Raw genomic sequence first — 15,248 nt, forward strand, 5'->3', positions numbered from 1 at the left:
ATCTTTTTCCAACTAACTAATAATAAATGACCCAAATTTACCGTTCAAAGTTTGGCCATATAAATGTTGAACACCCAACCATAAAAAAAGATCAAGTATATGGTTTAATATGCTAAAATGGAGTTTTATTTTATTTTATTTATTTTCCCTTTTTTAAAAAATAGCCCATTTATTATATTCATCGGTCCATTTATAGGCCCAAACTTGACAAAGTCTGTGACACAATAAGCCCGCAATAATTTAAACCCTTATATAAAGTCAGCATTAGGGTTTATTGGTGCGCCTGAAGAACATCTCTTTCACTGGAGGCCACTCTTCGCGTTGCCGAACGCCAGGTCTCTACTCTTGAACTTTGAACATGTCTTCTCAATTATTAGTTCAATACTTCGTTTTCGCTTGTCTTGAAACTTTGTAAACCGGTAAATCATGATCTGTTTTGGTTTTGATTACCTTTTTGCTTTTTATGCGATCGGCTTGGCCGCTTCCGGCCGTTTCTAATCTGTGAAGCTTATGAATCGTTTTAATATATATATCGGCATGTCTGAATTTGAGAATTTAGAACTCGTAGAAATTTTGTCTGCTTATCTTCAAAAGGCTTACTGCGTACAGGTATTTTTGAAGAGATTTAAAAATGGTAGAGAAGACCAAAGGAAGAAAGGAGGAGGTAGTCTCCAGAGAGTACACTATTAACCTTCACAAGCGCCTTCATGGCTGGTACGTTCATTTTATCTGCCTCTCATGTGTATTTTTCCTTTTTAATGTTCGGTATGTATATTCTAGCTGATTATGTACTTTATGTGGGAGGAGTAACCTCGATTTAGTAGTGGCTATGCGTTTACTCTTTTTAATGTTCGGTAAGTCGTCAGATTTTTGTACTTTACTCGGAAGTGTGTGCCATGAGTTTACTCTTGCTTCCCTTTTCCTAGAACTATTGATTGGTATTACTAGATTTTAGTTCGTACCGTCTATTGTACTCTAGATTTTAGTTTGAGGTTTGGGATGTCGGATTTGTTGCTAATTGAAGTTATAGTTGTTGTAGGGCTATAATATTACTTTTGTCTACAAATAGCCAGAATAAGCATATCTCCCCACTACTGTAGCCTGTTTTGTTCTATCGTCTGGATATGAGATGAATTAGAGCCTTTGGACAGAACCAATCCAGGATTGTTGATACTCTTTTATGAAGAGTTAGAAGCTTTAGCTGGTCCCTTCCATGCTTTGTATGAATAGTTTCCCCCGGAGCCCGTGATACACAAGTATTTCGACCATTTTCGTTTATTATCTAATTGGTTACTTTCATTACCATATATAGCCTTTTTGTTTCCTTTTCAATTTATCTATATCCTAAAATATGGTTAACCTAACCTCCCTGATGTCCATCTCTATCTTTGTGATTGTATCGTTTCTGGAAATAATGTATAATCGCATGATCTGTTGTTTGCTACTCATTAAACTGTACTGTTTGTGAATGAACAGCACCTTTAAGAAGAAGGCTCCTAAGGCCATCAAGGAGATCAGGAAGTTTGCTGAGAAGGCCATGGGTACGAAGGATGTGAGAGTGGATGTTAAGCTGAACAAGCATATCTGGAGCAGGGGAATCAGGAGTGTGCCCAGAAGAATTAGAGTTCGTATTGCTCGCAAGAGAAACGATGATGAGGATGCCAAGGAAGAGTTGTACTCCCTCGTAACAGTTGCAGAAATACCCGCAGAAGGACTGAAGGGACTCGGGACTAAGGTCATTGAGGAAGATGATTGATTCGTGTCAACTGTTTTCGAGAAGAGGTGGTAAGATGATATTAGGTTGTAGTTTTGATTTGTTGAATGAAAGAAGACTCATATTTTAATTGTTGTCTTTGGAGATCTTTTTTGAATTAACTTATAGTTCCTGGACATATTCAGTATTAAGTTCAATTGTTTTTGGGTTACATTAACCGAGGCTTTTCTAGCCCTTGATCATATCATATCCATGTTTTATAATTCAATCTAAATACCATTTTGCGTTTGTTTATATAATCATAATCTTCCCTAGGGGGTAGCTGCCTTCAGCCACATCAGTATAGAATCTTTTTTTTTTCTTTTCTTTTTTGGTAGTAGTATGTTGTTTTTTTTCTTTTCTTTTTTGGTAGTAGTATGTTGATTTCTATAAAGACCATTTTCCTGGACAATCCCATCTTAATCTTTCTCGGTCTAACCCGACCCGGAGTTGTTTGGTTAATTAATGTAGGGAGTTGTTTAGTCAATGTTTTGCTTAGCAGGTTTGATTTATTTTTTTTGGCGATTACATTTAGACAATTTTGTTGCAATTAGAATTATATTGCACTATTTTTAACAATTGTTGCATAGATTCGAATAATTAAGTTGGACTATTTCATCAATGCTGAAGTTGGTCACAACGTCTCAAAGTTCAAATCGTAAGGGAAAAGAAATACACAAATTGAAAGTTGTAGCATACATGAACGAACTAAGAACGAACAAACAATAGACTATTTTGTGATGAAAAAAAAGTTGTTTGGAAACAAATTGAAGGACCACTTGGAAGGGAAAAGAAAGTTCTAAGAGGTTGAGAAAAATGAGGTTCAAATCTTGCTCTCTAAGTTTTAAACTAGAAAAGAAATAGCCAATTATATTTAGGAGGATTGTTTAGGGAAAAATCGTGAGAATTTTTTCGAATTAAAATAAATTATAATTACATGTAATTTTAGGAGAAGCAATAAAGACAAAACAAATTTTCGCGCTGAAAAAATAATATATTGCTAAAAAATAGTTTTTATTTGGGTTAGAAAAAACTTTGGGCCGATATATAAGTGAAATTAAATATGGGCTGGGCCGGCTGGATCAAATTTTCGCGCCTCAGCCAACCCACTACTATATATATGTTTGTCCATTCTCCTAAACCTAATTTTTGCAAGTTGCGTTTTTAGTTTCTAGCGGTCGAAGCGATCACGCCAGTCGCCGAACATCCGGAAGAGGAGAAGACGCTTTCAGATTAGCCATGGGTGAGGATCGAGCTCTTATAGACTCGTTTTGCATCTTATGTTCGTCTGTTTGATGATCCTGATTAATTCGTTTCTTCATCTCTGTAATCGACATTCAGGTAAGGTTCACGGATCTTTGGCTCGTGCCGGTAAGGTGAGAGGCCAGACTCCGAAGGTTGCCAAACAGGACAAGAAGAAGAAGCCACGAGGACGTGCTCACAAACGGATGCAATACAATCGTCGATTCGTCACTGCCGGTAAGCATTTATTTCCTCTCCCTCCCTCTCTCTTTGATGTTCTAATCGCGTTCGAACTTTTATCCTTTACTCGTTTTTTATGAGTTTAAATATCCTCTCGCAGTCGTTGGCTTCGGCAAGAAGAGAGGACCTAACTCGTCAGAGAAGTAAGAGTCTCAATAATTCGGCATAACAGCCATTCTTTCATGTTATTTAATATTTTTGTTAGTTCTTCCTTGATGTGTTCACTCTTGCATTGATCTGGACAATGATAGCATTCAGAAGGTTTTTGTTTAGTCACTACATGTATCTTTTACGTCTTAAGTTTTGACGTTTCGCAATGAGATGAGTTTGTTAAGTCTTTGTTAATAGACATTGGCAAGGGATGATACTGTAGGAGATCGAGTGTAGGCTCTGTATTTCTAGATCTTGCAACTGTTTTATTCTTTAGATTTGGAATTAAACTCTGGTCTTGTCATTTCCAACTACCTTCTCCCTGTGAAGTTCTCTGAGAACTGACAAGGTGTTTAGGTAACTTAGTTAGAAATTGAAGATGACAGTGAGTAAGACGGATTCTGGACAAAATGATGACAATCTCGCTTAGTAGACTTAGTTTGTTAGGAACTCATTCAACAGATTCCTATGTTTTGAATTCATTTTAAACTAATTCCTTCGTCATTTTAAACTAATTTCTTCTTCATTTTAAACTAACTTCTTCTTCATTTTAAACTAACTGCTTCTTCATTTTAAACTAACTGCTTCTTCATTTTAAACTAATTTCTTCTTCATTTTAAACTAATTTCTTCTTCATTTTAAACTAATTTCTTCTTCATTTTAAACTAATTTCTTCTTCATTTTTAAACTAATTTCTTCTTCATTTTAAACTAATTTCTTCTTCATTTTAAACTAATTTCTTCTTCATTTGAAACTAATTTCTTCTTCATTTGAATCTAATTTCTTCTTCATTTTAAACTAATTTCTTCTTCATTTTAAACTAATTTCTTCTTCATTTTAAACTAATTTCTTCTTCATTTTAAACTAATTTCTTCTTCATTTTAAACTAATTTCTTCTTCATTTTAAACTAATTTCTTCTTCATTTTAAACTAATTTCTTCTTCATTTTAAACTAATTTCTTCTTCATTTTAAACTAATTTCTTCTTCATTTTAAACTAATTCCTTCTTCATTTTCAACTAATTCCTTCGTCATTTTAAACTAATTCCTTCTTCATTTTAAACTAATTCCTTCTTCATTTTAAACTAATTCCTTCTTCATTTTAAACTAATTCCTTCATTCCTCCCGTCATTTTTAACTAATTCCTCCCGTCATTTTTAACTAATTCCTCCCGTCATTTGAAACTATTTCCTCCAGTCATTTGAAACTATTTCCTCCAGTCATTTGAAACTATTTCCTCCAGTCATTTGAAACTAAATCCTCCAGTCATTTTAAACTAAATCCTCCAGTCATTTTAAACTAATTCCTTCGCCATTTTCTAGTTGTAGTGGTAGTATTTTAGTAGCGGGGCTAGAGTATTGCTATCATAGGCCTTGTTAGTTTTTGTAGACATTCATTACGATGCAAAACCATAGATCATTCTTGTTTGTATTATCATTATTCTCGTCCATTTTGTCAAATGTAAATTACAAATTCAAGAATATTGATCTTGAATTTAGTTGATGTCCTTGTATTTATTGGAAATTTGAATTTCAAAAGCTCTCGTCTCCGAAAATGTTAAGTACCGATTTAGTTGTTTGGGAATGATGATAGTGTTTTTAAGTCAATCTTCAACCACCTTCCTTCCTCTCATTAGCTGAGACAGCCAATTAGTTTTTTGAGATAGTAAAAAGTGTTTAAAAAGTTTTAGTTATCATGGGAAGTTAAAGAGGCTAGATATGTTTCTAGAATTCCTTTAATATTTTCTCCGAAATTATTTTCTGTTAATTTTTTTTATAAAGATTTGCAAGTATAGATTTGTTTGGTTGGAGGTCAATTCTTAAAACCGTCATTTAGTATGATTTGAGACCTTAATTTAAGTGAAAGAAAGAAAAGTGAATGCCATGGAATTGTGAAATAGTGTTGTTGAAGTGAATGAGCTTCTCTTTCTTTCATTTCTTTTCTTCCCTCGTTTTCTGATAATTTAGAATTGTGAAGATGGGAAGTTCAGTCTCATCCATTTTTTATAAGGTTAAAGTAGAGGGGAAGGATTTACTAAATGGTAGGTCTTAAGAAAATGACCTCCAATCATACAAATCTATACTGATTTTTTTCTTTTATTCTTCATCTCTACTTTCAAATTATGTCTACGATATTAGGATAACTATTTGGATTCATTTAAATTTAGCTTGTTTTGCTTGTGTATAAAGTCTGCGACATTTTATTCTTTAGGTTTTAATTCATTCCTTGTATTTAATATCCTTTTTTGCTATATAGATTTTTTAAAATATTAAATTTTTAAACTTTTACTAGAAATTGGATTGAGGCTTACAAATTGGTTAAACGAATTTTCAAATGTGAAATTTGTACTATTTATTTTCATTTTCGAAGCTCACTATAAATTTTAAAAAGCAACAAAAAAGCTGATACTTTTTCGTATTTGTGAATTAGTCCATCTAGTATTTATATTTGTAAAATTTGAAAGGAAGCTTTATTAGGCCGAATTTAAATTTATGACTGATGAATTGATTAATTGATTGTGAACCTTTTAAGTTTAAAATTTCTTGCACTTCAAAATCCTGAATATGAAAAATCAGGAACAAAAACTTGAACTTAAATCTAAAACATGTTTGTTAGTAGTTGTCTTCCTAAACCAATATGCGATTACTTATAAACCTAGAATTAATAAAATTATGAAACTATGAATAAAGGAACGTACCTAAATTTCCCTAGGCCCACGAAATTAAATTTAAAATGGAACACAATGTTTGCATTCCCTGCAAAATTGAGTATAGATAATTTAAAGATTTAAAGGATGATTGCAGTTATTTCGCGTTCTTTATGTACAACTTCAACTTCACGCGGCAGGGAAGAATAGAATGGGTCGTATGCAATTTTGAACGAACGCCCATCGTATGCTTCCTGGATGGCACAATCTGCCAGGAGATTACACCGATTCAATTGCAAGATAACAGTTCATATACTCCATTGACATCTTTCAAATAAAATATAAAACGTTGAAAGAAGAAGACCTGATTAGAGGGCCATCTCCGCTTGCAGAGCTGCGAGTTCCTCTTCTTCAGCAGTTCTCTTCCGAGGAACAGGGCGTGCAGGTACTCGGCCTGACGGGACGGAAACCGGCGCAGCAGGAGTTGTTGACGCCTGTTGGAGAAGTTGCTCTTCCAACTCCGCACTTTCCAGCTCTTCAAGTTCCGCCTCCAATTCATCCTGAATGGCAACCATAGTCACTAGATGAGATACTTACTAGATATAAGCTATTAATAATAGGAAAGAGTAAAAGATTAACAACCTCGTCGAAGTCAGCTGCAGCACCAATTGGATTTGATAGCGCTTCCTGTATCTGTTTCATATTCTCCGTCTGCTCATTAATCTCATCCATCGTTTTGTCCACATCATCAATATTTCTGAAGAAGTTCCGAATAATTAAGCTACTTACTATATAAACTACAGCTCTAACTTCTCACTAAAACATGAAGAAAAATTTCACAAATCCTTCAAATTTCAGGTCGTTAAAATAATATTTAAATGAACTGGCATCAAAATTTGATCGCATTTTCTCCAGACTGCTAGCTTAACTAGATGAATGAAGTGATGAAATAAGTTCAGATATATCGTACATTTTTGGGCAATAATAATAATAATATGGTTAAAAGACGTGCTAAGATGTACTATATAACATAGACTGATTTATTTTTTTATAGATATTGAATGAACCAGCAAGACCAAAATTCTGAAAGCTTATAAACCACGAAGGCAAATAAAAGTAGGCATACGTTGCTTTCTGCATTGCCTTCATTGCAGATGCTCCTGTTCTCAAAGCATCGACAGTCTCCGTCGTAGCTTTAGCGCCTTCTAACATAATCATCTGCAAGAGTGAGAATAGGTTTTTGAGTAAAAGCTTCATTGCAGCTCATGAAAGTAAAAGAAATAGACGTCTCATCAATCAGTAAATAACGACTACAGCACACCTGATCGTGGATACGCAATTGAAAATTTCCAAGCTGCTCGACTTGCTGTTCGTAGAGTCTCTTTCTCTTCAAACATTGTATGGCCGCTGCAAACAAAATATAATGATTGTGAATGGAATCTGAAAATCATTAAGTCCTTATGGCTCTATTAACTCAATAATAGCTGTATTCAGACTACCACCGGACAATTGTCATGTAATCAAAATTGATTTTATAAATGAAAAGAGCAATATCAACATTTTCAAATCACCGTGCCTTCTACTTATTTGAAAAAAAAAAAAAATTAAAATGCAGTTTGTATTCTCTAACCCACACAAAACCATTCATGAGATTTATTTCCCTAACAAGCGAGAATCTACTTCGTAGATTCATTGAGAACAAGATTCTCCTTCTAATAATAAAAAATAACTAAAATGAACAAAGAAAAAGTACTTGAAAAACAGCATTAGTTCCTGCAGAACTTGCATTTCAAAAGTAAAAAACGGATTAAAAAACTTCGAAACGTGAGTAAACCAGGTATGGTGCGACATCAAATTTACACCTCAGAGTCGACAACGTAGGTATTAATTAAATCTTAATTACGCTCCACACATTTAAAGAATCAAAGGAAATTGAAATCAATATCGTCATAGATGAGATCACTCAATTTCAGGCCATACCTCGTTTATTCTTCACTCTTGTGAACTCTTTAGCTTTTTCAACCTCTGCAGATGCCTTCTTTACAAGAACGTTCTCTTTCTTCTCCAGCATTTCAAGCGTCTAAACAGATCATTACAGACAGTGAAAAAAAGTGCCCAAAAACCTTGGTACCAATTATGAAAAGCTTTGTTAGACTAAAAAGGTCTGTGCGTTCACAATTACCATCACATCGGACATGATTTCAACTATCAACTCCAATATAATCGCATAGAGGAATAGCATAGAAATGTAGTACACAGTTTTCAGTTCTTACATCTGTGAAATTTCACCTAGTGTACCGCGGTTACAAGTAGGAGAACAAGTGTAAAATTACATGTTAACCTAATTCAAATAAGACGATTATTTCTCAACCGGAACCACCACTTGACCAAGTGAAAAGAAGAACCAAATAAACACTAATACTCGGTCAAGGAGAAGTGAGAACCAATTATCGTGGCGTCATAAACACTAATACTCCGTCAAGGAGGACCAATTACTCAGTCGTCATAAACAATAATATTTGGAAGAGGTGAATGAACGAGAAGTCAAATATCAATCAAGATCGAAAGAAATAGAGCTAGAGTTCAGAACAATCTACTAAAGGAAAAGATCGTTTCCATAAAAAGAATATCTAAAACAATAGAACAACAAAGTGAAGACGTACCTCGCTTAGCTTCTCTAACGTAGCCAAAGCATTGGCTTCTTGTTTAGGTTTACCAAAAAGCCTGTTGAACATTGTTGACGCTAAGCAAAAAGAATCCTCTCTCGATCTTCTGCAACAAAGAACAAAATCAGAACAAAACGCTTAGTTCCAAATGCTTAGTTTCAAACAGCCAATCAACTTCGATGAAAGCAAAAACAATCAATTCCTACCAAAAGTCGATAAACCAGAGAGATTGAGACGGAAATATGAGAAGCAGAAATGAACCGAAAGAATTTGTGAAGAATTTTGAAGTAGAAAGGCTTCCTCAATCGCTCCAGAATCCGGAGGACGAGGATTTAGAGTTCCTGCTCTCTTCACGTCGCTGTTTCGTCTCCACGCGGCAATGTACTTGCTGGTTTCCGTAGATCAAATCAAAAACTACCAATTTTCACTCCGCCAATTCTATTTATATGGGGATATGGGCCGGGCTCGATTGGTACTCCAATGATGGGCTGAATATCTTATCATTGAATCGGTCCAAATTCAAACTTGGGCTGATGGACATGTATATGGGCCAAACCAGATAAAGTACAGAGAAGCCCAGTCACCACAGCTGTTCCCAGCAAATTAATTCAAATGTCAAATATACCCTTACATCACGTAAATAATGACAAACTCTTTTAATAATTATAAACTGCGCTACATATCAGCTACATATGATTGTAAAGAAACTTAGATTCTTAAGGCTCTTTTTACTACCTTCTTCTAAGTCTAAAGACAATATACATAGGTTTATTTAGCCTCAAAATAAAACTCTCACTTTTCGTGGGACATTTCAAGAGCAGTATTATTCATATTTCATAATCATAATTAGTATAAATAAATTATTAAAGTAAATAAAAATATTTTTAACATATATTAATAAAACACCATAGGACTCTAGATTATCATTTATCCAAAAATAAATAAAACTTGATTATTTTTTAACGTGTTAAGAATTAGCTCGAAATGGCTCCTCGAGACATGCTTCGAAAACCAGGTATTTTAGTTAGAATAATGAATTTGGTGTCACTGTTCTTTCCTCAATCATGAATTTGATCATGTAGACAAATTAGTGCAAAACGTGGGGGACAAAGATTCGATATTCATTATCTCAATCTTTAAAAAGTAACATTTCCAAGCCGACATTATCCATATTAAAGTACTCCTTTTGCACGATAAACTATTTTATATACTTTTAATTTCATATTCCATTTCAATACAATATTTCTAATAAATCGATATTAATATTTTCTTCATAAATACTCACCATCGTAATTATTGTTATTATTATTTGATTAAAAAACAAAATTTTAAAGTATCATTAAAATAATGATATTAATATTCGTAGCATTATTCATTACTAATTGCCTATAATTAAGTTAAAAATAATATCTTCGACATCAGCACATTCTTTAGATTCTTATCCTAAATTTATAATACTATATTATTACAAATTGATAAAAAAAACAATATTAAATTTTAAAAATTAAATTATTTTGTGTTTTGAAAAAGCCATTCCATATCAGGGAAAGAATCTGAGTGGTCGCCTAGTCAGTCGTCCTATTTGAGAATTATTGAATTATACCCATAAATTTTTAAATTCTATTAAGTGTTACAATTAATTTCTGAAATTATTATTTAATTTGATCAATAACATATAGTTTATTAAGGTGTTACACATTACTGTTATTAAAATTTTAATAAATAAATAATATTTTTGAATCAATAATTAAAATAAACAATTAATTATACATGATATATTTTTTATATACAAAAAAAAAAAAAAAAAAAGAAACTCGTGGAAAAGACATCATATTTGGAAAAAGCAAACAGTTTGTTATGTCTAAAGTGATGAAATTATTGGTGATTAAATTATTAGTCACTAAACCCTCCAACCGAATGTGGTTTATTTATGGCACGTGTGAAATGAAATGTGAGGCCAAATTTATCCGGCACAGATATGGAAGAGGAAAAAACGGAGAAGATAAAAAGGCAGAACCAAAAGCAGAAATATGAGAAAATAAAACACCCAAATTTGAGGCTAAACCCGAAGCCACGAAGCCACCCGAACTTCAGCTTCCGGTTCATTCCTGACGCCAGGTTAGGAGGCCAATTCGGCGGCGGAGACAGCACGCGCAAGGATTCTCCACAATGAACAGGTGGTTCATTGAGCCTTTCAGGAAGTTTGCGGCGGCCGGCGGACGGCGGTGCTTGCTCAAGGATGCTCATTGCGACTTCACTCAAGGCGTTTCCGATGAGTTTAAGACGCGGAGAGCCGTTCCGAGGACGGCCAATGTTTCTGCATTTATGGCCATGCTCGGCCTTCCTCCCATGCGTCCCAACCCCCTCTTACCTTCCTCAGGTTCCCTACTTCCACCTTCTTCTTCTTCTTTTTTTTTTTTTTTTTTTTTTTAAGGATAAAACGGTAATTTACCATCAACTAACATACCAACTTGAACTCTTAATATAACTATAAGAGTCACTAATTAAATTAATTCGTGTATGTCATTCTTTATACTTTTATTTTGTTATGAAAAAAATAGAACGGTTTAAAACATTTTATTAATTAACTTAGTACCCAAAATTCAACTTTAAAGAGCTACTACTTTTGTTATATATGTAATGACGTAAAAATAAATTCTATTTTGACGTAGATATGAATTAGGTAGACTTTTTTTTTCCATAAATATTAAAATTTAGAAACGTGTATTAAAAACGATAAAAGTTATTTGACCCACACCTATGTCAATTTTACTACTTATCAAATTATTTTGAATATTTCATGGTTTTTTAACTATATTTTATACATCTTTCCTTACTTTCATTATAAAAAAAAAAATGTAATTATATATTTCTATGGATAATTGAATTAAAAATATAGAAGGTATTTAATATGTAGCTTTTAAATCATTTTTATAAAGTAATATCCATTAATAAAAATCTTAAGCTAAAAGAGAAATATATATATATATATATGAATTTTACAGTCATTTTTATTTGAGTTAGTTCATATATATAATTAGATATAAAAAAAAATATAAACTTTATTTATTTTAAAGGGAATGTTTATTTAATTTACCTAAGCTAAAATTGTAAATTCTTTTTATTAAATTAGTATTTGGTTAATTTGAATTGATAGAAGGTTGGGAAAAATAATAGTATAAAAAATTCCAATTGTAATAATTAGAAGCATAGGAATAGAATAAAGACAAGAGAGGCGACAAAATTAGAAAAGTTGTTAAAAAGCACAATTATGAGTGGAGACAAAATAAAAAAGTGATTTTATATAAAGGCTTATTATTATATTCTCAAATAAAAATAAAAACATTTGACCCATTGACGTGACTTCTCAAACACAGCCCCAGCCTAGTGGACGCTTTGTATTGAAAAAAATAAGCCATCCACGTTATGCCACGTCATCTTCCAAAGTTGACACCGTGTAAATGTGTATTTCATAAATAAAATCTTTTAAAAAGCTCCAAACGAAAGGGACAAGTCCTTGGGTCATGGATTCCAAATCTAAAGCCTGAATTTAGTTACCTTTAATTTAACTTCGAGGTGTACAGTTAAATATATTGTGTGGCTATTTGAGTTCCTTACTATTTTGAATTTGTTCTTCTTAAAAACCTTAAATAAATAATAATAATAATAATAATAATAATAATACCCAATCGGATGTCCCCTTTAAATTCTACTAAGCCAAATAAAACGTCGTTTTCCGCCGCTTTTTAAGTCTGATTCGTATTTTTAAATATTTTAAAATTTTGAGTATATCTCCAAATTGCTGAATTAAGAAATAGTGTTTATTATATATAATAAAAAATATCAATAAATTTATTTATTTTTGTTTCCAGTAGAGAACTCGGAGGGATTCCAATTCTCCGGCAATGAGTCGTCTCCGCCATTAAATGAAGGCGAAGTTTCTCAGTTCCAAACTCACCATAGAAAGAAGGAAAAATCTCAGCGATCCGTGGATTCGACTTTTCTTCATTTTCCGTCGCTTTCTCGGCATTTTCCTTCGACTTACCGATCGGCGATCCTCAACGCTCAGCGGCAATACGGTACGATTTCGATCTCTCTGTTGCATTTTGCTGAATCTTTTCATCGTTTTCGAATCGTAGAGATTCCAATATGTTCTTCGATGCGTTCGTTCTTGAGGTCTCTCTGCGATTTTACTCTGTTTAATAAAAAGAAAAAAATTAATGTTTATTCAAAAGAAACAGAGCAATACTTATCGAATCTCATTCGATTTTATAATTCTTTTAATTATTGAAATGAGATTGAAATTTATTGCGATTAAATCTACAGCAACGTGTGCTGAGGTCCAGAAGCCTTCTCTGGAGTGTAATGAATCGGAATTGGACGGTGAATTTGAAAATGAAGAATATGCGCCAAACGACGCCGTTTTCCTCGCCCCCAAAATCAACTCCTTTGGCCATTCATTCAGGTCATTTTGTGATCTCCTTTCTCAATTTTCTTTGTTTATCAGTTTTATTTATTTATTTATTTTTTCATATATTTTATATATAAAATAACATTTAGGTTAAATGGTAGATTTATTTCCTAATTTTTTTTTAATAAAAATCTAAACTAGTAATGAAGAAGTTATTAAGTAAAAATTTATGAACTTATTAGTATTAAATTTAAAATTTAACAAAATATTTTCATAAAAAGTAATTTTTTGAAAAATTTTATTTTAATTTGGTTGAAAATATTATGTTAAATTTTTTTGTATTTGTGTGAATGTATTTTGCAGGGATTATGACGCAGAAAGCGCAAGGCAAAGGACCGTTGAAGAACTCTACCGCTTGAACCACATCAACCAAACATATGATTTTGTAAGTTCAATTAGATTTCTACTTAATTTTTTTAATCTTTTTATCTAATATATAATTATTCTTTAAGAAATTGAAGTTAAATCACCAATTAGAAATTAAACAGTGTTAAATTATTGATATTACTAAAAAAATCCTTTCAATCGGGTCTTAAAGTCATTTCAAACATGTGTTAAACTGTATTGTTTGGGTGCATAATGGGTATGATGTGAAGTTGGGGTTTTAAAGATAAAGAAAAATAAGTCATTTCAAACGAGGACGGAGATGGAATTAGAGTTTTAAAAGGATGGTTTTGGTGGAAAAACAGGTAAAGAGAATGAGAGAAGAGTATGGGAAGTTGGACAAAACAGAAATGAGCATATGGGAATGCTGTGAGCTGCTGAATGAAGTGGTGGATGAGAGCGATCCAGATTTGGATGAGCCTCAGATTCAGCACTTACTTCAATCTGCCGAAGCCATTAGAAAAGATTATCCCAACGAAGATTGGCTCCACTTGACTGCCCTTATCCACGGTCATATTTCCTTCCTTTATATATATATATATATTTATTTATTTATTTCTATAAACAAGAAAGAGATAATAATAATACTGTTGGGGTCTCAGATCTTGGAAAGGTTCTCCTTCTTCCTATCTTTGGAGGGCTTCCTCAATGGGCTGTTGTTGGTATGTTCTTTTTTTCTGTATCCTACTTTTAATATTAATTAATCAATTAATCAATTAATCAATTAATCAAATATTTGGTAGGTGATACATATCCTCTTGGGTGTGCCTTTGATAAATCAATTGTTCATCACAAGGTAACAAAACTGTTACCCTTTTCATTTTATTTTTTTTATTTTTTACTTTATTTTATGGAAGGAATTTTAATATTTTAGTATTAAAAAATAACATAAAGTAATTATCGGCACAATTTTAATACTTATTTAATATGGGATGCACATTCTGCAGTACTTCAAAGACAATATAGACCGTGATAATCCAGCTTACAACACAAAATATGGAATCTATTCTCATGGATGTGGACTCGACAATGTAGTGATCTCTTGGGGGCACGACGATTATATGTACATGGTATATATTACTTTATAACATATTAAATTAACCCTTTTTAGAATATAGTTTTTATTTAACCTTAATTCAATAATATGTAGGTTGCTAAAGAAAATGGAACAACTCTACCTTCAGCCGGATTGTTTATCATCAGATATCACTCATTTTATCGTAAGTTTATTTAATTTTTGGTATATAGTATGATGTAAATTAATTATATAAATAACTTTGAGGAGTGATTCATATTTATATAAACATATATATTTTGTAGCAATGCATCAGGAAGGAGCATATCGACACTTGATGAACAAGGAGGACGTTGAGAATTTGAAGTGGCTTTCAGTTTTCAAGTAATTTTTATTTTTTATTTTTTTATAATTTTTTACTTTTTTTAGTTGAAAAATTATTGAATATTTAAAATCATTCCCAGCAAATACGACCTCTACAGCAAGAGCAAAGTTCTTGTCGACGTGGAAAAGGTCAAACCCTACTACCAATCCCTCATTCGAAAGGTTAGAACTCAACACGGATTTATTTTTTTATTTTTATTTTTATTTATTTATTAAAAGGGTAGTTTTTGCTTCGTTTTTTTTTTTTTTTTTTTTTTTTTTTTTTTTTTTTTTTTTTTTTTTTTTTTTTTTTTTTTT

General features: G+C 32.3%; 4 protein-coding genes across 8 annotated transcripts in view; 3 read left to right on the forward strand and 1 right to left on the reverse strand.

Annotated features, from left to right (window-relative positions):
- Nucleotides 1-254: 254 nt before the first annotated feature.
- LOC111493875 (60S ribosomal protein L31) lies at nt 255-1,956 on the forward strand. The gene is made up of 3 exons (XM_023143780.1): nt 255-335; nt 610-714; nt 1,477-1,956. The coding sequence occupies exons 2-3, from the start codon at nt 632-634 to the stop codon at nt 1,754-1,756; spliced, it is 363 nt and encodes a 120-aa protein (XP_022999548.1). The 5' UTR covers nt 255-335; nt 610-631; the 3' UTR covers nt 1,757-1,956.
- A 942-nt stretch (nt 1,957-2,898) lies between these two features.
- On the forward strand, nt 2,899-3,580 carry LOC111493877 (40S ribosomal protein S30). Its single transcript, XM_023143784.1, has 3 exons — nt 2,899-2,996; nt 3,095-3,232; nt 3,336-3,580. The coding sequence occupies exons 1-3, from the start codon at nt 2,993-2,995 to the stop codon at nt 3,380-3,382; spliced, it is 189 nt and encodes a 62-aa protein (XP_022999552.1). The 5' UTR covers nt 2,899-2,992; the 3' UTR covers nt 3,383-3,580.
- Nucleotides 3,581-6,106: 2,526 nt separating this feature from the next.
- LOC111493861 (vacuolar protein sorting-associated protein 32 homolog 2-like) lies at nt 6,107-9,107 on the reverse strand. 4 transcript variants are annotated; one of them, XM_023143761.1, is made up of 8 exons: nt 8,939-9,107; nt 8,695-8,800; nt 8,012-8,111; nt 7,353-7,438; nt 7,158-7,249; nt 6,674-6,788; nt 6,396-6,591; nt 6,107-6,299 (listed from the first exon to the last, which is right to left on the reverse strand). In XM_023143761.1, exons 2-7 carry the CDS (start codon nt 8,764-8,766, stop codon nt 6,400-6,402), a joined length of 657 nt encoding a protein of 218 aa, XP_022999529.1. In that variant the 5' UTR covers nt 8,767-8,800; nt 8,939-9,107; the 3' UTR covers nt 6,107-6,299; nt 6,396-6,399. The 4 variants fall into 4 exon arrangements, with proteins under 4 accessions (XP_022999529.1, XP_022999528.1, XP_022999527.1 ...); XM_023143760.1 differs by having other exon boundaries at nt 8,695-8,803; XM_023143759.1 differs by having other exon boundaries at nt 8,904-9,107.
- A 1,613-nt stretch (nt 9,108-10,720) lies between these two features.
- LOC111493835 (inositol oxygenase 4-like) overlaps nt 10,721-15,248 on the forward strand; it is a 5,069-nt gene continuing 541 nt past the window's right edge. The window contains exons 1-11 of one of the 2 annotated variants that reach the window (XM_023143720.1): nt 10,721-11,077; nt 12,570-12,776; nt 13,024-13,162; nt 13,472-13,553; nt 13,858-14,062; nt 14,155-14,214; nt 14,296-14,348; nt 14,500-14,622; nt 14,703-14,772; nt 14,873-14,951; nt 15,032-15,113. In XM_023143720.1, the coding sequence (XP_022999488.1) occupies nt 10,867-11,077; nt 12,570-12,776; nt 13,024-13,162; nt 13,472-13,553; nt 13,858-14,062; nt 14,155-14,214; nt 14,296-14,348; nt 14,500-14,622; nt 14,703-14,772; nt 14,873-14,951; nt 15,032-15,113 (1,311 nt within the window). In that variant the 5' untranslated portion in view covers nt 10,721-10,866. The remainder of the gene's footprint in view (nt 11,078-12,569; nt 12,777-13,023; nt 13,163-13,471; nt 13,554-13,857; nt 14,063-14,154; nt 14,215-14,295; nt 14,349-14,499; nt 14,623-14,702; nt 14,773-14,872; nt 14,952-15,031; nt 15,114-15,248) is intronic. The other variant, XM_023143721.1, reaches the window with a different exon arrangement.

The sequence above is a fragment of the Cucurbita maxima genome, unplaced genomic scaffold (genome assembly GCF_002738345.1).
Source record: "Cucurbita maxima cultivar Rimu unplaced genomic scaffold, Cmax_1.0 Cma_Scf00019, whole genome shotgun sequence".
NCBI classification, from domain to species: Eukaryota; Viridiplantae; Streptophyta; class Magnoliopsida; order Cucurbitales; family Cucurbitaceae; genus Cucurbita; species Cucurbita maxima.